The 25992-nt window shown below is 42.3% G+C and overlaps 1 protein-coding gene across 3 annotated transcripts; it reads left to right on the top strand.

Annotated features, from left to right (window-relative positions):
* Positions 1-1251: 1251 nt before the first annotated feature.
* Positions 1252-13399, top strand: LOC121282530 (CMRF35-like molecule 1). Of its 3 annotated transcripts, none has more exons than XM_041196261.1 (6): positions 1252-1338; positions 2609-2794; positions 6792-6846; positions 10714-10826; positions 11265-11321; positions 13160-13399. In XM_041196261.1, exons 1-5 carry the CDS (start codon positions 1299-1301, stop codon positions 11285-11287), a joined length of 417 nt encoding a protein of 138 aa, XP_041052195.1. In that variant the 5' UTR covers positions 1252-1298; the 3' UTR covers positions 11288-11321; positions 13160-13399. The 3 variants fall into 3 exon arrangements, with proteins under 3 accessions (XP_041052195.1, XP_041052194.1, XP_041052193.1); XM_041196260.1 differs by having other exon boundaries at positions 2465-2794; XM_041196259.1 differs by having other exon boundaries at positions 2462-2794.
* Positions 13400-25992: the final 12593 nt, after the last annotated feature.

The following is a 25992-nucleotide window of genomic DNA, read 5'->3' as shown; positions in this document are numbered from 1 at the left end:
AAGTCTTCCAAATTCCTTTCAGGTCTTGATGACACAAGGTGGTCTTCCAGCACCTTCAGCATTTAGTTCACTGGTTGAGCATTTGCCTCTCAACATCTCTAACAGTGATTTTCTGCTTTACCTCGTAACAGGGGTCTTCAGAGAGAGAGAGAGAGCAGGTTATAGAGATATCAGAAGAAAAAGCCAGCTAGCTATTATTGTGGGATTATTGGAATCCCCCACACACAGGAGAAAGAGGTTTCAGGCTGGGAGCTATTCGACTGCACTGCTCCTCACACAAAACCTGGTCAGGAGCCAATTAAAACGTTGTTGCCAGATAGCTTCCTTGGTCCAGGACTCCTTTCCAGTATCATCCTGCCTTTCATGGCACACACTGTTCCAGGACTGTAACACTGTATATATCTCTCATCCTGTTCCGGTGGACATGTCTTTCAACCTGTAGCCACTGTAATTTTAATCCAAAGTCCAACAGAAAATAAAAAGATATGTTCTTTACAACAGTTCAACAGAAATAAAAAGATTTGTTCCTTACACTGTCCAGCATTAAATGGGATTCCACAATGGGACAGCACTTACTGAACAATCCCAAGTTTGCTAAGAATTGCACTAACAACAAATTTAAGATTATCAATCAAGCTCACAATGTGGCCCTATTACGCTCACTATAAATGACGTGCAAGGAAACAGTGTGATAACGGCATGGCAAGTGATTCAGAGGCCGTCCACCAGCGAGACAGTGTGTCTCCTGTGGCTGCATAATTAATGAGGCAGGAAGTGGACGATACAACGCAAAAACCTGCCATTGCAACTGGTGGGTTAAACGCCTTTTTTTACGCCCTCTACTAAACTTAATGCAAATCTGGGTCAATCCTGCCCATTGTCTTTGCAAGATTGAAAGCCTAAGTTTCTTCAGATCTTCCTCAAACCTCACATTTGATTCTACTTTACACTTTTTCCACTGTTTGAATGTATTCCTTTGACTCTGCAACCAGAATCAGACACTAAAGGTACAATCTGGCTAGGACACAATACAGTTTCATTAGGACTTTATTTGACTTAGATTCTAAGACTTTGGTTATATAGTGTAGCATACTATTAGCATTTATCATTTAATCATATTCAAGAGACAAAGGGTGTAGAAAATATCCCTATGTGCTAACAGTTGCAATCTATTTAGCAATAATTCAGAAACTATCATCATTTCTCATTCCGGAAGATTGAGAAAGGAAACATAAAAAAAAAATCAGAATCCAAAATTGGGAAGTGAGAGAATACTGTCCCTTAATTTCGGGCAGAATATGGATTTTAAAGCTATGTTACTAGTCGTGTTGATAGCAGGTAAGAAATTAAAGATAATGGTTTTCTATGTAAATATCAATAAGCATTAAAGCAGAGAAAGGCAAACTGCCTACCACTTTTTAAACTTCAACTTTTTAGAACTTCCTCATTGTTCAGTTTAGAGATTTTGTGTGTACGGTTTAATCACCAACGAGTAAATCAGGAGTTATTTGTTTTCCAAATTCGCTATTTTTGCCTTTATAACTCAGTATAAGCCAAGATGACAAAATAAACTCTAGTGTTCCCAGTTAAGCCTATGATCCATGCTTTGCCTCAACATCGGGGATTGGCACCTCAGAAGATAGGAAAATAATCTTAATTTTTTTTAAAGTCTCTGAATAGAGACTGAATAGAGTATAAAAATAGGAAAGTTTTGTTGCAACTGTGCTAAGGTTTTGGTGAAATCGCACCTGGAGTACCGTACACAGTTTTGGCCTCCTTACTTGAGGAAGGATGTAGTTGCACTGGGGGATGTTCGGAGGAGATTCACTAGATTGATTCCAGAGATGCGGGACTTGTCTTATGAGGAGAGATTGAGCAGTTTAGGCCTATACTCGCTAGAGTTTAGAAGGATGAGAGGAGATCTAATTGAGGTATATAAGATGCTAAAGGGGATAGACAAAGTAAGCCTGGATTGGACGTTTCCCCTTGTGGAGCATTCTAAAATGAGAGGCCATAGTTTTAGGCTAAGGGGTGGTAGATTTAAATCAGAGGTAAGGAGGAATTACTTTTCTCAAAGGGTCATGAATCTGTGGAATTCACTACCTCAGAGTGCAGTGGTTGCCAGGATGCTAAATAAATTTAAGGAGGAGATAGACAGATTTTTAATTAGTAAGGAGTTGAAAGGTTCTTGGGAGAGGGCAGGAAATTGGAGTTGAGGCCGAAATGAGATCAGCCATGATTGTATTGAATGGTAGGGCAGGCTCGAGGGGCTGAATTGCCTAACTCCTGCTCCTAGTTCTTATGAAGAAGTCTAGAAGACTGAAATGGTATTGGATTGGCATTCAAACTTATGACAGGGGTTCAATCTTTATCATACTAAGTAACACTTGGGAAAAGTTAACTGACACATCTTTTCCTTCCTCCTGTCATATTGCAAACTTATTTCCAATTTAAATACCAGCAGGTTCCTGTAAGCTAAGAGGACCAACAGTGATCAATGGAATTCTGGCAGAAAGAGTCACTGTGCAGTTGGGATATGACCAAGAAGATGAAACTTATACAAAAAGCTGGTGTAAAGTGATTGACGGCAAATGCATTAATATCACAGATACTGCTGGATACGTGAATGAACTGTACTTGGGAAGAGCATCCATCACTGATGATAAAAGAAGTAGAATACTTTCTATAACCCTGCAGCAAATGAGAAAGGAAGATGCAGGACAGTACGTCTGTGGAATACGTTTGTCTCAGCAGAAATACAGATCGTTCTGGGTAGAATTAAAGGTTTTAGAAGGTAAAGTGATATAGAAATAACAGCAGTGGTATGTGCAAAAACATCAAACAATAATACATGATAAAAGTCCATATTGTGAAAAGTATCTATCTATTTACCATACAAATGTTTCATGCTGGCATGTAAACCTGGAGTAAGCAAAGTGTTCACTTTATGTTCCGTTTTAGCATAAAATTCTTGTTCGTTTAGCCATATATCAACCACAAAGAGTTGAGGTGTGTTTTGGAGAGTTGGCGAGAAGCCAAAGGGATTTAAGCATGAGGACCATTTTAAGTCTGAGACAAAGTAGTAGGATACAGTTCCCATACCACATGAGCAGCAATTAAATTTGATTTAACCTAATTTCAACTGATCTTAGTTACTTTCACAGATATCCAGATACAGATATCCAGATTCAGCTGACATCTTTATGCGATTTAAAATAGTTAGAAATACCCTGCTATGGCCAGAATCTTAAATCTGGACTATCACACAAAATTTGATATTGCTATTAGTTGTAACCTAGTCCTTATATTTCCTTTGTAGCTTACCATAAAAATCTCTGAACATCCACTTACCATAGAAAAACAATGACAGGGTCAAAAATAATTCAACCTTAATATATTTGAAATGGAAATCTGGTTGAATCCAACAGCTTGAGTAGGAACTCTATTTTCAGTGGACTGGTAGCAGTATTCATCAAAGATCACATTAGAATACTACTCCAACAACTACTTACATTTAAAATGCATTGCAAATGCAATGAAACACCCCAAGGTCCTTCACAGAAGATGAATAGAAACTTCAGCCAGGAAAGAAGAGAAGTGGGAATGACCAAAAGCTTGTTGAAGAGATGGAGTTTGCAGAGGTTTTACAGAATAGAATGGTAAAGGGGCCTGAGAATGGAATTTCAGAGAGAAAGAGAGAGTCTCAGTTCTTAAACAATTTTTGCCAATGATGGGATGAAGGGAAAAGGAATGCAAAAGAAGCAGGAATCAGAGCAGCAGAAATTTTGGAACATTGATGCAAGAGTGGGCCATTTTGCCCTCTGAGCCTGCTTCGCCATTCGATAAGAACATGGCTGACCTGGTTTGTGGTCTCAACTCCTGTTTGCTCCCACAAAATCTTTGGCTCTCTTGTCCATCAAAAATCTATCAAATTCAGCCTTGAATTGATTCAATGACACAGCCTTCACTGCTTTCTGAGGAAGAAAATTCCATGGACTAATGCTCCTCTGAGAGAAACAAAATTCACCTCATCTCTGTCTAAAAGGGAGACCTCTTATTCCTAAACTGTGTCCCCGAGTTCTAGCCTCCCCTACAAGAGGAAACATCCTCCTGGGATCCACCCTATCAAGTCCCCTCAGGATCTTATAAGTTTCAATATGATCACCTCTCCTTCTTCTAAACTCCAATGTGTATATGCCCAACCTGTTCATAAGGAGATGTAAAGCTCAAGAAGGGTGTGGCTGTGGGATGGCACTGAGACCATGGAGGAGTTAAAAGACAAAAACATGGATTCTTGACTTAGAGATTTTTAGGGATGGGCAAATTTAGTCAGTGCACATTGGGGTGATGAACAAACTAAATTCCTGAGGGACAGGATACGTGTCATAATTTTTTTAGGTAAAATACAGGTTATGGAAGATGAAGGTTGGTGACCAGTAAGGAGTGACTTGGTTTCGTTAAGTCTTTAACGTATAAGAATTTCAATGTTTAAAGAGCTGAGATGGGGGTGGAGTTTGGTGACACTGGGGAAGTGAAAGTACATCTCTGTGGCTAGAAAGGATCTGATACCTGAAGTTGAGTTTGGTTGAACAGTTCACCAAGGTTGCCGTTTGGTCCGGCCTGAGAGAATGTTAGAAATAAGGATGATAAAAGGATAAAGTTTAAACTATTTGGCTAAAGCTGAGTAACAAGAAGGGAGCTACTATTCTATTGAGTGTTTATTAACTTGAACAGTAGAAATGAGGTCGAAGGATAGAGGTGCAGATAAACTTAAGAAAAATGCAAGAAATTACAAAGTCACGTTCATGGTTCTGCGCCCATCTCATTAAAGCTCCCTGTCTGAATCCTCTATTGAAATGGCACAAGCCAAATGCACAAATTATATTCTCTGTGCCTGCTATTATGGTGCATTCTTACCCATTAAACCCTTTTTCACAGCCAATTCTTGTCCTCATCTACATGCTTCTCCTTGGCAACTTCATCCGAATACAGGGAATCAACAATTACATGTATGATGATAATACCAAACTATTTATCACTATCACCTCTTGCAACTCCCTCACAGAGTGGAATTTAATGCCCTCCCCTGAGGTGAGGGGGCATTTAATTGGGTCAGAGGTATTGAGTGGGGACCCTTCTGCCTTCCTGCCTCCGCCACCAATCAAGGTTGTCTAATGCAATTAATGTCTGCTTAATTGCCTCTTCCCACCACTTCTGGCATTCAGCCAGCAGTGTGTGGCACAGCCACCACACAGGAAGCCCAAAAAGCAAAGACGACACAGGTGCCTGAGAAAGGCTGTCCCTCATTAAAAGGCACTCAGTGCCTGTTCAAGGGACCCAGCATCAGGGAGTTGGGAGGGGCAGGAGGATGGCACTGAGAGCCATCCCCTGCCCTTGCTGCCTACCCCTCCTACCCCCTCCCATGACACCCACTCCAGGACCCCATCCCATTCTCTCTCAACCCTGGTCTGGGTTTCCTTGCTGGGCCCTGGGTGTGTGTAACACTGGCAGCTACCAGTGGTCCTGCAGTGGCACAGCTTACAATGGACAGCTGCCAGGCTCTGTTGGCCAGCAGCTCTTGGAGGCAGGATTCCCACCCCTGGGGGTCCTTGATCATCGGGAGGCTTGCCGCTGACCACTTAAGTGCCTGGCAAGCACTAAATATGGTGGGTCTTCCACAAAGGAAGTAACGTGGGTCTTTTGCCAGTTCTCCAACTGGCAGACAAGACCGCTGCTACCTGGATTATATAATGCCCACTCTCTCTGTCTGCGTGTCTGACACTTGGGCCTGTATTTTCATCACTGAGGTGGGTAGGGGAGTCAGGAAAATTCCTGACTCGACCCACTTGCTTCGGGATAAAGTGCCTACCAAGGCAGGAGCTTCATTGCCAGGGTGGCAGATGAAGGCTGGAGTCAGTTCAGCCAACCTGGGAAAGAGGTTGGGGGCATCCACAGGGGCTGCCGGGTGCGGAGGCAGGCTGTTTAAAAGGGACTTCATCCCAGTTAAAATAAAAATAGAAAGGGTCTTCAGCCCTCACACACCATCACCACCCAAACATTCCCCATGACCCAACCATGCCACCTCATACCCCCAGCCATTCCCCTATGGCCTCTCATAACCCCCATGTCAAGCTATTTCCATGCCCATTCAACTGCAATGTATAGAAGCAATTAACCCTATAGTGACAGTCGGATATGTAAACAAAAAAACTTTTTAAAAATGGTCATTCACTGCTAACTTTCCACTTTCTTAAAAAACCCTCCTTTTTACTACAGGGCAATTAAAAGTTTCAATCATCCAAACCCTTTAAAGTTTCAATAGCTGAGACTGCAAGCACTTGAAACCTCTTAATCCTGAGTAAATAAATATTGTGAAATTTGACAGCAGACAGAGATCAGAGAGCCAGAGCTGTCAATCAAGCAGTGTTTACCCTGAGGTTCAGGTATTTTAGAACTCTAATGGATGTCTAGCCGAGAGCCCAGAAATCCTTTAGAATTCATGGAGTTGTGGGTTTGGAGGGTACGAGGTTGTTCGGAATCCAATACTAAACTTACAGTGCATTGTGAAACTGAAGTAATACATAAATTACCTTCACAACTGGATAATTGAATAGCTGTCACTTTATCAATGAAGTATGCAGAATGAACATTCAATAGATTGAATAGTTCTAGCAGTGAGCAGGATTGGAAAAATAATGAGTTTCAGTACCCATGATTTCTACTGTATTAGATTATATGTGACTCATCAGTAACATGCCAATCAGCATTGATGTCTCTATTTACTTCAACAGCCCCTCTGACATCAGCACCAAGTTCAACAATAACAAATCTTAAATCTCCATTAAGGTATGCTTTGTGTCAATTTAGATTGGTGGGTAAATCAACATAGTACTAAGTCAACTTACACTTATCTCTACAACGTAAGAGAACAGAATTCCTTGAATCATGTACAGTAACATATAGACTTCTCATTGTTTAATTGGTAAGTACTTACAGTGTATGTTACCTCTCTCTCTGTATTTGTAGCTCCTCCAACCAGGAGATCTGCTGTCATGGTATCTGTCCTGCACTATCCTCATACATCTACTGTAGCTCGTCTGCAACCACTCTGTGACGTCCATCATCCAACTATGCCTAGGTCAACCCCTCTTTCTACTGCCCTCCACTTTTCCCTCTAGAAGAGATCTCTGTAGCTTTTCAGCTCTGATCAAATGGCTGAAATACTGACATCTTCTTATCTGGATGTCACTATTTAAGAGGGGAGGCAATGATACAGTGGTGTTGTTGCTGGACTAGTAATCCAGAGACCCTAAGTAATGCTCTGAGGACCTGGGTTTGAATCCCACAATGAGATTTATCAATAAAAAAACTGGAATTAAAAGTCTAATGATGACCATGAAATTATTGTCAATTGTAAAAGACCATCTGGCTCACTAATGTCCTTTAGAGAAGGAAACCTGGTCTGGCCTACATGTGACTCCAGACCCACAGCGCTGTGGTTGACTCTTAAATGCCCTCTGAAATGGCCTAGAAAGCCACTCAGTTGTATCAAACTACTACAAAGTCTCAAAAAAGGAATGAAACCAGACATCTGGCATCAGCCTAAGCACCAGAAACAACTGCAAACTCCGCCCTGTTGACTCTGCAAAGTCCTCCTTACTACCACCTGGGGGCTTGTGCCAAAATTGGGAGAGCTGTCTTACAGACTAGTTAAGCAGCAGCCTGACATAATCATCCTCATGGAATCGTAACTTACAGATAATGTCCCAGGCACCACCATCACCATCCCTGCAAATGTCCTGTCCCACCAGCAGGACAGACCCAGCAGAGGTGGCGGCACAGTGGTATACAGTCGGGAGGGAGTTTCCCTGGGAGTCCTCAACATCGACTCCAGCCCCCATGAAGTCTCATGGCATCAGGTCAAACATGGGCAAGGAAACCTCTTGCTGATTACCACGTACCACCCTCTCTCAGCTGATGAAACAGTGCTTCTCCATGTCGAACATCACTTGGAGGAAGCACTGAGGGTGGCAAGGGTGCAGAATGTATTCTGGACAGGGGGCTTCAATACCCATCACCGTGAGTGGCTTGGTAGAACTACTATTGACCAAGCTGGACGAGATCCAAAAGAAATAGCTGCTAGACTGGTTCTGCGGCAGGTGGTGAGGGATCTAACAAGAGGGAAAAACATACTTGAACTCATCTTCACCAACCTGCCTGCCACAGATGCTCCTGTCCATGATCAGTATTGGCAGGAGTGACCACCGCACAGTCGTTGTGGAGGCGAAGTCCCACCTTCACATCGAGGATACCCTCCATCGTGTTGTGTGGTACTACCACCGTGCTAAATGGGATAGATTTTGAACAGAGCTAGCAAATCAAGACTGGGCATCCATGAGGTGGTGTGGGCCATCAGCAGCAGCAGAATTGTACTCGAGCACAATCTGTAACCTCATGGCCCAGCATATCCTCTACTCTACCATTACCATTAAGCCAGGGGATCAACCCTAGTTCAATGAAGAGTGCAAGAGAGCATGCCAGGAGCAGCACCAGGCATACCTAAAAATGAGTGCCAATCTGGTGAAGCTATAACACAGGACTACTTGTGTGCCAAACAGCATAAGCAGCAAGTGATAGACAAAGCTAAGCGACCCCACAACCAACAGATCAGATCTAAGCTCAGCATTCCTGCCACATTCAGTCGTGAATGGTGGTTGACAATTAAACAACTCACTGGAGGAAGAGGCTCCACAAATATCCCCATCCTCAATGATGGAGGAGCCCAGCATATCAGTGCAAAGATAAGGCTGAAGCATTTTCAAAAATCTTCAGCCAGAAGTGCTGAGCGGATGATCCATCTCAGCCTCCTCAGGAGAACCCCAGCATCACAGATGCCAGTCTTCAGTCAATTTGCTTCACTCCACGTGATATCAAGAAACGGCTGAAGGCACTGGATGGTGCAAAGGCTATGGGCGCTGACAATATTCCGGCAACAGAACTGAAGACCTTTCTGCGCCCCTAGCCAAAATGTTCCAGTACAGCTACAACACTGGCATCTACCCGGCTATGTAGAAAATTGCCCAGATATTCTTGTACACAAAAAGCAGGCAAATCCAACCCAGCCAATCACCGCCCCATCAGTCTACTCTTGATCATCAGTAAAGTAATAGAAGAGGTCAGCAACCCTATCAAGCTTGGCAATAACCTGCTCACTGGCGCCCAGTTTGGATTCCACCAGGGCCACTCAGCTCCCGACCTCATTACAGCCTTGGTTCAAACATGGACAAAATAGCTGAATTCCCAAGGTGAGGTGAGAGTGGCTGCTCTTGACATCAAGGCCACATTTGATAGAGTGTGGCATTTAGGATCCCTAGCAAAACTGGAGTCAATGGGAATCAGGGGGAAAACTCTCCACTGGTTGAAGTCATTTCCAGCATAAAGGAAGATGGCTGTGGTTGTTGGAGGTCAGTCATCTCAACTCCAGGACATAACTGCAGGAGTTCCTCAGGATAGTGTCCTAGGCCCAACATCTTCAGCTGCTTCAGCAATGACCTTCCTTCCATCATAAGTTCAGAAGTGGGGATGCTCGCTGATGATTGCAAAATGTTCAGCACCATTCGTGACTCCTCAGATACTGAAGCAGTCCATGTCCAAATGCAGCAAGACCTGGACAATATCCAGGCTTGGGCTGACAAGTGACAAGTAACATTCGCACCACACAAGTGCCAGGCAATGACTATCTCCAGCAAGAGTGAATCTTACCATCACCCCTTGACGTTCAATGGAATTACCATCACTGAATCCCCCACTATCAACATCCTGGGGGTTACCATTAACCAGAAACTGAACTGGACTAACCATATAAATGCTGTGGCTACAACAGCAGGTCAGAGGCTAGGAATCATGCAACAAGTAACTCACCTCCTTACTCCTCAAACCCTGTCCACCATCTACAAGGCACAAGTCAGGAGTGTGATGGAATACTCTCCACTTGCCTGGATGAGTGCAGCTTCCGCAATACTCAAGAAGCTTGACACCATCCAGGAAAGAGCAGCCCACTTGATTGGCTCCACATCCGCAAACATTCACTCCCTTCACCACCATGGCACAGTAGCAGCAGTGTGTACCATCTACAATGTGCACTGCAAAAATTCACCAAGGTTTCTTCGACAACACCTTCCAAACCCACGACTACTACCATCTAGAAGGACAAGGGCAGCACATAGATAGGAACATCACCACCTAGAAGTTTCCCTCCAAGTCACTCAGAATCCTGACTTGGAAATACATCGTCATTCCTTCAATTCTTTGGGCCATGTCATTAACTGGCAAAGCTTTAGTTAACCAGAACTTTGCAAGGCCAATCCTACTAAATGCAGTCTGCTCTATTCTTCTGAGGTATTTTTTTGGAACTGTTTCAAAAATATATTTGCGATTTTGAATCTGTTCAAACATATTCTGAGAAACTTCATGAATGTCTGCATAATGTGTGTACTTCAACCAAATTCTACATAGAGTTTCTTCAAAGAAGGTGTTATCCTTACACCAGTTTGTAGAAAGGTACAACATTCATATAGTTTCTTTAGTCTCGCTTGCTGTTGCACTGCAGTTTCAGGTTTAATGTTAGTGAAATAAGCTTGTGTCATATTTCTATACTGTAATTTGATAATGCCTTCTCTAAAGAAACTGTAAATCTTACTTCTTAATTTGCAGCCTTCCTATGAAATGGAACTTTGTTTTCTTAGCTGTGGTCCTTTATTTGTCCTTGAAACTTCTTGCTGCTGTCATCATTTTTGTGGTGCTACTGAAAAAGCACAGAGGCAATGGTGAGTTATAGTCACTAGATATCAAATATCAAATCATTTACTGACTTTAAGATATTTAACAGAAATATGTTAATAAACAGCTAAATTAAGTGCTTCCACATAGCGCAAGCTGAAGTACAGCATAAGATAGTGCAATTCTTTTCAATAACCTTCCTTTTCTCTGAAAAGTGCTGACATGTGCTGTGTCACATGTGGACACCAACAAATCATTCAGTACCTTACCCAAATTTTAGCATTCCTTCTCGCAAATGGCCAACTCAACACTGATTTAGAATTTCTTTAGTCCTTATAACTTATTTCTACATTGGTCAATGTCTCTACCCACTATCAGAGAGCTATTAAATTAATCTGTATTAGTAATTAATTAGTAACTAAATTAGTAAATTAGTCTGAAACTGCTTAAAATAACTGTTTATTTAACTGTTTAATTGCTTTAAGGTGAAATTGCAAAATGTGATTGAAAAAGGACATAAATCGATAGATTATTTCCTTCAAGTAAGTAACCATTTTCTTTGTTTGAAACTTTATGGCCAGAATTTTACACTTAGTGGGTGGGCATGTGCCTGACCCGAACGGATGTGAAATAGCACGAGATGACATCGGGCGAGCATTCCGATGTCATCTCGCACGCGAGCAATCTTCAGGTCGGCGTCCGCACGCGTAGATGTTGGAGCTACGCCCACCAACAATTAAAGGGTCACTTAAGGCCATTAAAAAGGCAATTGATCCCGATTTTATGCTGCCCATGTGATTTTTGCGCTTGTTGCACAGGCGGACAGTCAGCCCACTTTTAATGAAACCTCATCCACGGGTGGGATAAAAAGGGTCAGCAGCATTGCCAGTGTGAGTAGTGAGGAGTTTAGGAGAAAGTTTGCTGCTGGTTGCTTTTGGATTTTGATAGTTTCATCTCTGTTCTGAGCTTCAGTCTTAGCATTTCTAGGCTTCATTTCAGGGCTCATTGGTGTCTCCAAGGCCCCTGGAGGATTTTGACCATGTGGACCCTTCCAGGCACCAGACAGCCTTCTATAATCCTGATAATGGGGATTGTATTCTCTGCTGGTGGCACATCCTCTGAGGAGGAAGAGAGGGGCAGAAGGGAGAGGAGGCCAGGTGTCCCTATGTAGCTTCCAAAGGAGCAATCTGTGGGAGGAAAGGCACAGGCACAAGGGGTGCAGGGCCAGCAAGTAGTCCAAGGCAGAAGGGGACACAGAAGACACCACTATCCTGTTGCCAGGGTTTACAGGCAGTTGCAGCTACCTCAACATGTCTGAAGCGCAATGCCGAAGGAGGCTCTACCTCTCCAGGGTGACTGTAACCTCCATTGGTCAGATGATTGGACCTGAGGTCACCTCCGACTGTATGGGTGGACGCCCCACGCCAGTGGCTGTGAAGGTCACAGTGGCCCTCAACCTCTATGCCTGTGGCTCTTTCCAGGGGTCAGTGGGGGAATCTTTATGGAGCGTCAAGCTGGTGACTGATGCTCTGTTCAGGTGGGTAATGTCACTTATTCATTTCCATATGGGCAAGGCCAGCCAGTCTGAGCAAGCCAGAAGGTTTACAGTGATTGCTGGGTTCCCCAGCATCCAAGGTGCAAGGTGCATGCACACATGCAGCCATCAATGCACCAGAGGAGTCATCCAGGTGCCTTTGTTATGGGGAAGGGCTTCCACTCGATGAACGTCCAGATAGTTTGTGACTACAAGACCCAGATTCTGCAAGTCTGTGCAAGGTACTCTGGCAGCTCTGATGTCACTTATATCCTCAGACACTCACAGGTGCCAAGGCTGTTCACTGCTCCAGTTGGACTGGATGGCTGGCTGCTAGGTGACAAGGGCTAGCCAATACTCAAGATCTATTGTGTGAGTAGAAGCTCTCAACCTGCAGCCTCATGGCCCCAGTCTAGAAAACAAATTATCATCACTGTTCTATTAGGGAGGGAGGCAGTAGCTATTGGTTCCCTGAACATGTACAAGTAGTTAATAAAAGCAAAGTACTGCAGATGCTGCAAACCTGAAATAAAAGTAGTAAGTGCTGGAAAAACTCAGCAGGTCTGGTAGCATCTGTGGAGAGAGAAACAGAATTAACTTTTTGAGTCCAATATGACTCTACTTTGGAACTTCTATTGGATTTGAAATGGTAACTCTGTTTCTCTCTCCACAAATGCTGCCAGACCTGCTGAGTTTTTCCAGAACTTTCTGTTTTTATTACAAGTAGTTCACGTAGTGCTAGCCATTAGGGATAACAACTTTTATTGGTCTATTACTTGAATGGCATTTTTAAAAATTCTCTCTTCCTGCTGCTGCCTCGCACAATTACATTTCAATTTCCTTTAGGTGAGATGGGGAAGAATGTGTGGACCTTTCCTGCGGTTGACACCAATGCTAAATCTGCACTTATCTAATGACGTCAGATTTACTTTTCTTGAAATTGATGTTTGCACAGGCAGTAAGTAACAACACCTGTGATTGGTTGGTTGTATATATTCAAAATCAGCATTTTTGACTGTTGTGCGATTTTTAGCAACATGATTTACAATTGCTTTAACATCTGGTTATGAATTTCCACTATTCCAATTATAAGTTGTGGCGATACATCACCAACTGATTTCCCCCCCCCCCACCCCACCCATCCCCCCAGAGGGACTGAATGGCCTTCTGGAACCATTGCTGTACGGCATTGGATTAAAGTATGTTTCCAAATATCACTCACCATCTAATCCATAGCCCTCTTATTTCAGGAGCAGTAAAATATTCTACAGTTTAATATATTGATTTTCTAGTCTAGAAGTGTTCCACCAGCATCTTGAGCCACTTATGGGCTAAGATACCAGTGGTATTAATGACTTGTTTAATGGTATTAATGATTTGCTGTTTGCTTACACAATCCAGTTTGAGGCGTATAAAAATAATAAAAGACACAATCAGGTATAAGTAAAATATTTCAGATGAATGTTTTGGGAAAACTCAGCAAGCACCTGTGGCGATAAAAACCAGGTTAACATTTCAGGTCAATGACCTTTCATCTGACTCCTCCCCCCACTCCCCGTGCTTTTTTAAAATATTCATTCATGGGACGCGGGTGTTGCATTTATTGCCCACCCCTAATTGCCCTCATTCAGAGGGCATTTAAGAGTCACATGGTCTTCCTGTAAGAGTTTTCCAGGTCTGGAATTTACATGTAGGCCAGACCAGGTAAGGACAACAGATATCCTTCCTTAAAGGGCGTTAGTGAACTAGATGGATTTTGACAACAATGGATTTATGTTTTTTTTATTGAATTCAAATTCCACCATCTGCCATGGTGGGATTCGAACTCAGGTCCCCAGAGCATTACTCTGGAAAGAGCTTTAACCTGAAAAGGGAAAGATTTCCCTTTTCTCTTGTCACAATTTGTAGGAGTTCTTTTGTTTTCAAGTGATGGTCCTTTACAAAGCCTGTATAAATGTTTTGGAGCCCATAAGCTGTAGGAAGGTCCACCCTTTCTCTCCTTTTGTGTAAGAGTATTAAGGATTTTGTTTAAATGTGAAAAATATTTTTTGTCCAGTTGTGTTTGGAAAATGGTCTGAGGGGGAAAAAGACAAAATGTAATGTGATTTTTCATTGGCATGTGATATTTGTTTTAGGTTGTCCATTTTCTATTGTGTTTAGTTGCTAAAAAAATTGGTCTGAATTAAATTGGATTATTGAACTGGACTAATTTGTATTAAATTGTCAAAACCAGACCCTTACTGTGGCCACACTGAAATTCTGGATATTTAATTAAGGATCTCTAATTTGGGATATGAGGCCATCACATATTAAAGTTGGCAGTTTTAAATTTCTTAAATGTTTAATGATTTGAGTTGGACATTTGGGACATTGAATGTGATTTTGCTTTTTTAATTATCTTTATTGTACTGGAAAATCTTGGGTTTAGAAACCTCTTTGAAAGCATTAAGTTTGAAAACAATTGGAGCTTAATTTAAAATGCTGTCTTACCAGATGGGAATGTTCTATTTCAAATTAATACTGATGTTACTAATGATGTCTGCTGCTGTAACAGATTTTTAATTCCAATGAATAAAAAAAATGTTGCAGTTTTTAAAGATTGCCAAGACTTGGGAAAAGAAAGTAAAATGGAATTTGACGCTTTTTTGATTAAGGAAGCTTTTTAAAAAGAGCTAAATGGCACAATTGCATATGATGATATCTTATAGCCTTACAAAAGCCACCTTTTCCACTGACAACTGCTTTTTAAGTTCACCACAAAACAACCTTTGCATTACTGAATGGAGGTCTAACATTGGGCATTGTTATATTTTCAGTTTCTAAATTGACTGAAGGAAACTGAATTGGCAAATTGACCCGTTATACTCCTAAGCATAACTATGAGGATTCTCTGTTTTACTTTCCTTTAAGAAAAGGACCATGATTTTTCAGACCGCTTGAATATTGATAGCACATCAAAGGATCCACCAGTTTTAAAAAATTAGGACCTTACCTGCAAACGTTGACAGACATCAAATGTCACAGCTCGGGGATGATTTGGACTGAAGCCTTTACGTTTCAAAGACCATTCATTGTCACTTGCTACCTTCAAGACAGAGTGGTCGAAAAGAGTAGATATAGAAGTTACCCCCAAACTAATTACAAGCACTTCTATCACTGATGTAAAGGAAATGAGCTTGGGCATCAATTGTTTCTGAAATCGGACTTGATATGAGAAGGGCAATTTATCTGGCATTTAAGAGAATAATCAAATTTTCATACATACGGACATACATATGAGCAAGGAGCTGAAGTAGGCCATTCAGTTTTTTGAACCTGCTCCGCCATTTAATAAGGTCATGACTGATCTGATTGTAACCTCAAATCTGCATCCCACCTACCCCTGATAACCTATCACCCTCTTGCTTACCAAGGATCTATCCACCACTCAGAATCACAGAATCACACAGTGCGGAAGAGGCCCTTCGGCCCATCAAGTCTGCACCGACATGTGAGAAACACCAGACCTACCTACCTAATCCCATTTTCCAGCACTTGGCCCATAGCCTTGAATGTTATGATGTGCCAAGTGCTCTTCCAGGTACTTTTTAAAAGAGATGAGGCAACCCACCTACACCATCCTCCCAGGCAGTGCATTCCAGTCTGTCTTAAAAATATTCAAAGACTCTGCTTCCACCACCTTTTCAGGAAGAGAATTCCAAAGACTCACAACCCTCTGAGAGTAAAAATTTCACCTAATCTCCATTTTAAGTGGGCAATTCCTTATTTTTAAACAGTGATCCCTAGCTCTAGATTATCCCACAAGAGGAAACATCCTCTCGACATCCACCCTGTCAAGACCCCTCAGGATTTTTTTTATTATTCATTCACGGGACGTGGCTTCGCTGGCTGGGCCAGCATTTATTGCTCATTCCTAGTTGCCCTTGAGAAGGTGGTGGTGAGCTGCCTTCTTGAACCACTGCAGTCCGTGTGGTGTAGGTACACCCACAGTGCTGTTAGGAAGGGAGTTCCAGGATTTTGACCAAGTGACGGTGAAGGAATTGTGATATATTTCCAAGTGAGTGACTTGTAGGGGATCTTCCAGGTAGTGATGTTCCTATCTATCTGCTGCCCTTGTCCTTCCAGATGGTAGTGGTCATGGGTTTGGAAAGTGCTGTTGAAGGATGCTTGGTTAATTGCTGCAGTGTATCTTGTAGGTGGTACACACTGCTGCTACTGTGCGTCAATGGTGGAGGGAGTGAATGTTTGTGGATCTGGTGCCAATCAAGCGGGCGGCTTTGTCCTGGATGGTATCAAGCTTCTTGGGTGTTGTGGAAGATGTACCCACACAGGCAAGGGGATCCTGACTTGTGCGTTGTAGATGGTAAACAGGCTTTGGGGAGTCAGGAGGTGAGTTACTCGTCACATGATTCCTAGCCTCTGACCAGCTCTTGTAGCCACAGTATTTATATGGCTACCGATACGTACCACCCACCCTCAGTTGATGATCTTATATGTTTCAATCAAGTCACCTCTTACTCTTCTAAGCTCCAACGGATGCAAGCCTAGCTTGTCCAACTTTCCCTCATAAGACAACCCACTCATTCCAGGTTTTAGTCTGTTAAACCTTCTCTGAACTGCTTCCAATACATTTACATCCTCCCTTAAATAAAGTGACCAATACTTTACATGGTACTCCAGATGTGGTCTCACTAGTGCTCTGTATAACTGAAGCATAACCTTCCTGCTTTTGTATTCAATTCTCCTCGCAGAGGGGACAGACCCAGCAGTGGTGGTGGCACAGTGGTATACAGTCAGGGGGGTGTCCTCAACATCGACTCTGGACCCCATGAAGTCTCATGGCATCAGGTCAAACATGTGCAAGGAAACCTCCTGCTGATTACCACGTACCGCCCTCCCTCAGCTGATGACTCAGTGCTGCTCCATGTTGGACACCACTTGAAGGAAGCACTAATGGTAGCAAGAACACAGAATGTACTCTGGATGGGGGACTTCAATGTTCATTACCAAAAGTAGCTCCGTAGCACTACTGTTGACTAAGCGCCAAGTCCTAAATGACATAGCTGCTAGATTAGTGGCAGGTGGTAAGAGAACCAACAAGAGGGAAAACATACTTGACCTCATCCTCACCAACCTGACTGATGCAGATGCATCTGTCCATAACAGTATTAGTAGGAGTGACAGTTGTTGTGGAGACGAAGTCCTGCCTTCACACTGAGGATACCCTCCATTGTGTTGTGTGGTACTACCACCATGCTAAATGGGATAAATTTCAAACAGATCGAGCAACTCAAGACTGCGCATCCATGAGGCACTGGGCCATCAGCAGCAGCAGAATTGTACTCGAACATAATCTGTAACCTCATGGCCCAGCATATCCCCCATACTACCATTACCTTCAAGCCAGGGGATCAACCCTGGTTCAATGAAAAGTGCAGGTGGGCATGCCAGGAACAGCACCAGGCATACCTAAAAATGAGGTGTCAACCTGGTGGAGCTATAACACAGGACTACTTGCGTGCCAAACAGTATAAGCAGCAAGTGATATACAGAGCTAAACGATCCCACAACCAATGGATCAGATTTAAGCTCTGCAGTCCTGCAACATCCAGTCATGAATAGTGGTGGACAATTAAACAACTCATTGGAGGAGGATGGAAGATGGTGGGTGACCCAAGTCATTTCCCCATCCTCAATGATGGAGGAGCCCAGCACATCAGAACAAAAGATAAGGCTGAAGCAATTGCTACAATCTTCAGCCAGAAGTGCCAAGTGGATGATCCATCTCGGCCTCCTCCAGAGGTCCCCAGCATCACAGATGCCAGTCTTCAGCCAATTCAGTTCACTCCACATAATATTAAGAAACGACTGAAGGCAGCAGATACTGCAAAGGCTATGGACCCTGAATATATCACATTTCTATCTAATCATTGAAAGCCAAGTTTTCACCTACATGTTATGGCGTAATTTGTTGATAGATGGGGCTATAGTGTAAGCAATCAAACAGTTTCTTTCATCAGGCACATGTATTTGAAGAATTGTTTGACGCAACAAGCAAATTATACTGAAGTATAGTGTATGACCTATGCTGTATGATTCTATAAACACAACTCAATCTAAATCTAGAGCTCTGGCTAAGCTATGTAGAGCACTAGTCAATTTAGATGATTACAATAATTTAGCATCAAGTAGGTTTTACATAAAGAGATCATGGACAAGTAAACAGAAGATGCACAATAATGCTTGGAAGCTTATATAAAATATTTTCTGCCCATTGTCTATAAATAGATGCAAAATATAACCCAAATTAGCTATAATAAGGTAAAGCTTAACACATCTGATATCGTATATCTGTATACCAAAATGTAGTAGTGGCTTCATTCACAAATCAGTTTGGAGAAATTGTTATATGTATCTGGATCATGTCAGAATGTATCCCTTTTCAGACCTGCATTCAAAAGCTGTTACTGCTCGTAAGTCTCCATCATGTTTTAAAGTGAGGTTATCTTGCTTATCAGCTGATGCCAGTGCATGCTGCACTGCTAGTGCATGGTTCTGAAGGAAAGACCAATAATGGGATAAGGAAACAGGTGAGCACATGTATTTAGGATGAATGGATGATAAACACCAATATAGACTGGTTGAGACAAATGGGCTGTTTCCATTTGGTAATTGCCATGTATGTAATCTGACAATCAGGCTTAAGTTCCTTGCCTCTTTCTCAAAGCTTCACATCTTTTTGGTCATCTGGTGGCCTTGTCATTTTGAGTCTTGAGTTCAACACTGAGGGGTCTCATTAAGTACTCAAGTAGTTCAGCACTGGGCCGATTCATCCTGAGATGTGCTTGAGACTCCTGTAGGATTATCTGACATTGTGACCTCTGGGAACAAATGTTAATACCATTGCTGTCTGTAAGATTCTTCCCATTGATGTATGATAATATTATACAAATCACTTAAGAATTGTAAGACTGTAATCTTGTCAGAAACAAATGTAAAGGCCTCCTCGACCAAGGTTTTAGTCATCTAGCCTAGCATTGCCTTATCTGGCTTGGTGTCAAGTTTTACTTAATGCCCTTATGAAGCACCTTGGGACATTTTGCCATGTTGAAAATGCAATATTATTGCAAGTCCTTGTTGATTACAGGGAAATCTAGGGCCATTACTTGTTGCTTTCATGGCCAGAATTTTTTGCTCATCAGGTGGGCGTGCGCTTGGCCCGAGCAAGTGTAAAATGACACCAGGCGAGCGACAAGACATCATCACGTGATATTTCAGTCGGTGGGCGTGTGCAAGAGTTGGCAGCGCATCCGCCAACAATTAACAAGCCTGTTAAGGCCATTAAAATTATAATTGAATTTAATTTTTTGCTGCCCTTACGGTTGGCAGACAGGTGAAAAGGCCAAGCGGCCTTTGGATTTTTTAGGAAACCTCATCCATGGGCAGGATGTGGTTTCCAACAGCTATTAAAAATTAAATAAAAATGTTAACATTTTAATAATAACATGTCATGTGACAATCGCATGAGGGGACATGTTTTCTAACATTTTTAAATTCTCTACTTTTATTTTTTTCAATCTGCATCTCACCGAGGCAGCTCTGAGCCTCAGGGAGTTTTTCCTGTGCGCATGCGTGAAATTCCCAGTTCACCCTCCTACCTACCCCCCTCCCCTCCCCCACACAGGCAGCGTTGAGCACTGCAGTGTGCAATTCACGCTGGGTGGGCCTTTAGTGGTTCACCAACGTGAAATCGCAGTCGGGCCCTAGTCGTGGGCGGCGGTCAGCTTCCCGACCACTCCCGCTCTCCCCCACTGAGCCCACCTGATGAGGGCAAAACCTGGCGCATGTTACAGATATTGACAGTGAGCCCTTAGGACGTAATTCAGAAATTCCTCCAATCGTAAGGGTGGAATTTGATTCCTGAGGACATAAATGTGTTCCATCAACTTTCCCATTCTGCTAAGTCCAGTGATATTTTATAAAACAGATTTTGATGTTTTTCAATTCAAATCTTAAAATTCCAAAAAGAAAATTCCCTGCCCCAGATACTTGGCAAAAATTCTTGATTATGAAGATGTTGGTCTCCCATACAATGTTACTTACTTCAAGGCAAGAAGTTAGTTTCTCCTTCATGTTCTGTCATCTATACTCAAGACAAGCATGCGCTGCTTTGGTGGTTTTGAGGAGCATTGATGGAGACAACAATTGGTGGAGCAGGAGTGGGCAGATATCTGCTTGACAGTTTCCAGTGTCATTATTTGTAGCTTTCTGAGGTACACTATACTCACTAAATGCTCCCCAACTGGAATCTAATATATAATATATATATATATATAGGAGGCATTGCTGAGAAGCTAGGAAATCTATTTTTTACCTGCAACCATGTTCAATACTGATAGGAGTTTCATCCTGATAGTCATACTGATGGGAGATTAAATCCATCTGTAGACACACCAATAATCCTGAATCCCTTCTATATTTGCTGAAGATTACAAACCATTGGACCTGCTGACACAACATTTTGTTAGTTTCACTTGTATAAGGAGGCATGAAAAGTCAGGACTGAGAGCAGTCTGTATATTTGATATATAAATATTTATCTCTCAGGTATTTTGATCATCTCATAATTTGGAAAAATTCCAATTAGGCCTCCCTTAATTGACCATTTATATTTTCCAACTTAATTGCACACCTTTTCTTCAACTTTGATCTTTTTTTTTAGAGTACTGTTCATTGAAATTAGAAAATTCACCAAACATTGAGTTTTTTCCTTACTGAGGCATTATACTGTTATAGATCGTGATGGGAAGAGTGAGCAGTTAATTCTAGCCCCATTTCTCCACAGGCTGCAACTACAGTTTTGTTTTTTCCAATAATTTATATAGATTTTTCTTTTCCCACCTATTTCCATTATTGTTAAATGTATTTCCACCCATTGTTTATCTCTACCTTTTAGTATTCCCCCACCCCCACTAGAGCTATCTGTACCTTATCTGTCCTGTCTTCTACTCTTAATTAGCACATTCCTTTAGATAATATCACCACCTTCAACACCTCTTTGTTCTTTTGTCTGTGACAGCTTTTGGTTATCTCCACCTATTACTGGCTGCTTGTCCCAACAACCCCCCACCCCCCCTCCCACCCCCACCTAACCTTAACCAATTTATATTTCACCCCTTTCCTATTTTTACTTAGTTCTGTTGAAGGGTCATGAGGACTCAAAATGTTAACTGTGCTCTCCTCCACCAATGCTGCCAGACCTGCTGAGTTTTTCCAGGTGTTTCTGTTTCTGTTTTGGATTTCTAGCATCCGCGGTTTTTTGCTTTTATCACTATAGTTTAAATATTTGATTCACTCTCAAAACTGGCCAATTGTTTACCTTTGATTCTGTTGTTCTCAGCATAAAAAGGTTCTAACCAGGCTTCTTTCAGTAAACACAAAAAAAAATGATTTATCAGAAAACAAACTACCTTTTAAACAGGTTATAAAACTGTTTAGAAGTGTAACGATTTTTCCCTTTTTAAAAAAAAACAGATATTCGAACCCCCATACACCCACTCACAAACACAATCCCCTGCATGGAAACGTATCTTTAAGAGAATAAAGTTTGAAAAGACATCGACACTGTTGATCGAACATAATGCTGATCACAATAGATCTGGAAGTTCTTTTAAATGGATTTTTGGTGAAACTGTCCTTGATGAGTCTTACTTATCACAACTTTGCAGACTTTCAAAAAAAACAAATGAGTTATTCTGATGAGACATTTCTGATGAAAGTTTAACTCACTCTAGATTGCATGTAACACAAAAGTGGGACAGAGAGAGAAAAAGAGAGAGAGCCTTCTTGCAGCCTGCTTCTCAGGCACACACACACTATCTCACTGAATTAAAGTATCAAATGTTCCAAGGATACTCCTCTCACGCCAGGTGTTTTTAACATTTAGCCTGGCAGCAGCACTTCTTTGTTAACTTGGATATACAAAGTATCTCTTCTCTCTCCAGGTGTCCCCTGCTGGACATCTTTCTGTTGACCCATGGTTTCTTATAGAATGGCATATTCACAGCCCAGAATTGATTTTGCAGACTTTTAAAAATAATTCAGGAGGGTGAATGTCCAAAATTCAATGACCTTCAAATTTTCCAAAAACAGCTTCCTCATAATACCCTCTCTTCAGTGAGGCTAATGTGACCTTAACTGTGCATGGTTTAGAGAAGTTTATGATAACACATCACACAAGGACTGAATGTTGGGTGACAAGACTCTGATCTAGTTGAATAAAGGTCTCTGAAATATCAATGCGATGGGCTTAGCACAGAATGATAAGAAACATTCCACATATTATCTCATTGACAACTGAAACTGAAAATGACATCATGAAAGACATTAGGAAATGAGCTTAACTGTAAAAAGAAAAAGAGGAAGTACCACACCTCTGTTCCGGAAATACAAGGAACACCCATTAGGAGACGTCATACTGGAAATTACACAATAAAACACAGCACATCTCAATAGATGAAATTGTTGCCAAACTACATCAGAAGTGATTGGAATGCTGAGGAACAAATTGGTTTACTTAGCCTCTGACAAAATGTAAAACACTCTAAAAACTCCATCACCTACCATAAGAAATATTGACCAATAAACTGCTGCAGGAAATAAGGGGACAATACTGCAGTTACCTGTCATATGACCAAAATCTTTTTCCTTCAGGGTTAATGCTGTCAGAATGGATTCTACCATTTTACATTCTTTTGGCTTCCAGCACCACCAGTAAGCAGTCAGCTTCATCGCTGGTTCCTTTCAGAATTTCCTGTCCTCTTGCAGAAGATTATAAACTCACACCCTTCTCAGGGCAAGTCATTTAGGGTGAGTTGTTCTCCTTGTCAATCCCATGAATTCCAGAATAATCCTGGAGTGCAAAGATAACCTCCAGTTTCTTTTCTCTATTGCATCTTCATTATTTCATCTTCTTAAATCCTTCTACCCTATCTCCTCCACCTTCACCAACAGTAAGTGGGAGCTGCCCATGGATTTCTTTGCCACTAAGGTCAAGATCATCCGATTAGCTGACTCTGCTGTCTTCCTCCCACGAGCCCACCACAAACCTACTCTAAAGTTTCCCCCGCTTCCCCCTGTCCTCACCACACCCCATAATCCTGGCCTTGAACTCTTGTCTTTCCCTCATTTCTCTCCTTGTGCTCCTCCTGCGTTCTCCAAGCGTATCTTGCCCACATCTTGGTCCCTCGACCCCATCCCAATGAAACGACTGACCACTCAACTTCCCCCATGTTAACCTATATTCTAACAGTTCTCTCTAATGGGCGTTACACATCTCTTCTTTAAATCTGCCGTCATCACTCCCTCCTCAAAAAGCTAACTTCTGACCCCTTTGTCCTTGCAAACCACCACACAATCTCCAACCTCACTTTCCTTTCCAAAGCCCTTGAACGTGTTCTCATCTCCCAAGTCCATTCCCATCTTTCCCAGAACTCTGAGCCCTCCAATCAGGCTTCTGCCACCCAGAAAACCCTGATGGATTGGCCTGGAGCCTGGTGCAGGGAGGGTGGGGAATGGGGGGGGGGGTTCCTTGTCAGGCACTCTATGCCCAACAGAAGCACCCAGCTGTGTAAACTGGCCACCCGAAGTAAGACCTCCCTCTGCCCTTCAAATCCCCCCCTCCCCCAATGCCTCACCAGGGCATCTCTATCTGGTCCCCAGCGAACCTACTGCACTCACCTGTTTCCTGTGTAGAGCTGCTGGCCTCTGATTGGCCAGCAGTTCTCAGAGGTGGGACATCTGCCCCCACCACGAGAATGGTTCCATGGATGAGAAGCTTCAGTTATGTAGATAGATTGGAGAAGCTGGGACTGTGCTCCTTGGAGAAGAGAAAGTTGATAGGAGATTTGATGCAGGTATTCAAAATCATGAGGGGACTGGACCGAGTAGATGGAGAGAAACTATCCCCATTGATGGAAGAATCGAGAATGAGGGGGCACAGGTGTAAGGTAACTGGCAAAAGAACCTTTTTTAAGCAGCAAGTGGTTAGGATCTGGAATGCATTGCCTCAGAGTGGGGTGGAGGCTGCTTCAGTCGTGGCGTTCAAAACGGAATTAGCTCATTATCTGAAAAGAAAAATATTGCAGAGCTACGTGGAACAGGCAGGGGAGTGGCACTAGGTGCGTTGCTGTAGCTGAGAGCAGTTGCAGACAAGATGGGCTGAATGGCCTCCTTCTGTTCTGTAACTGTTCTGTGATTCTATGAAGAGATCCTGGGTCCATGCACTCGTAAGATAAAGCTTTCTCTTTCCTCTGTCTCATCTCTCTGAAGCACTTCCTATTAAAATCACAATGACAGTGGTAGCAACAAATCCATTCAAACCAGTCAGGAGTTCACAAGAAGTCTCTGGTTAAAAATTTTCACAACAAATTACTGTCAGATCCATAAGCCAAAACTTCCCATAGACTCGAGAGCAGGATATTAGATGTCCAGTTATTTCCTGAGAGAAGCTGAAGATACTTTTAATTATTGTTAGAGAGAGCACCTTCCAGGCTATTCCCACTCAAGATTCCTGGGTCTGATTTAGAATTGGTAAATAGGATGCAAGACCATTTGTAAGGGATGCTTGGGCAACAAAATAAGTGCAGGATCCTAATTAGCATGTTTAAATAGATGCTGTGGAAGGGTCATGAGGACTCGAAACGTCAACTCTTTTCTTCTCCGCCGATGCTGCCAGACCTGCTGAGTTTTTCCAGGTAATTCTGTTTTTGTTTTGGATTTCCAGCATCCACAGTTTTTTGTTTTTATCTCTGTGTTTAATTGACTGCCACTCCTCTTCAAGAAATGCCTAACTTGAAGAAGTTTTGTTCCTCTCTGTGACAAGATTTCCGTATCTCTCTTTTGCCTTGTTCACCTTCACTGCTTTCCATTTCTCTCCTGACAGTTCTGTGGAAGGGTCATGAGGACTCGAAACGTCAACTCTTTTCTTCTCTGCCGATGTTGCCAGACCTGCTGAGTTTTTCCAGGTAATTCTGTTTATGTTTAAATAGATACCTGTCAACTTCAAATGGGTGGACTGGATGCTGAAAAGAGACCCTAAGTTCAGTGAACGAAATGAGCGTGTGAGATTGTGAACCGACTTTCAATGCCTTACCACTTATTTTTTTAAGGTAAAATGAGCATTCTCAAGATTAAAGTCTCCCCTCTCCAGTATTGTTCCTGAAGTTTGCATTGAGCTTCATTCAAATAGTTTAAGAGGCCGAAGGCCCAAATGTCACAGTAGGAATAGGACGGCATCAGAGAGCCCTGGATCTCTGGTGTGGAGACGTTATAAGCACACATACAGAAATGAGAGACAAAAAAATACCTATCAGCCCATTCAGCTTTATACACACAATTATTATCCTTCCATTCACTCTCTGTCCACCTTGACTCGTGATCTGGGAGAGGGGATCAACCAGATAAAAACCCAAATCAATTAATGGAAAAAATGGAAACTTTCTCTCCAACCATCTTAGGAAATTAAAATTATTACAGGAGATAACGTTGGTCCTGTTCCATGTCACTTGCCAGGATGTTTTTTCTCTCCTAATTCAGTCTCTTCTGATCTTCCGACCATCAAAACATCTGTCACTACTGCATAAGTGAACCTTCACCTTTACTCTCATTTGAACCAAATC

This window comes from Carcharodon carcharias, chromosome 9, assembly GCF_017639515.1.
Source record: "Carcharodon carcharias isolate sCarCar2 chromosome 9, sCarCar2.pri, whole genome shotgun sequence".
Taxonomy (NCBI): Eukaryota; Metazoa; Chordata; class Chondrichthyes; order Lamniformes; family Lamnidae; genus Carcharodon; species Carcharodon carcharias.
The sequence above is the reverse complement of the archived record's forward strand: the minus strand, read 5'-3'. Positions and strand labels throughout refer to the sequence as shown.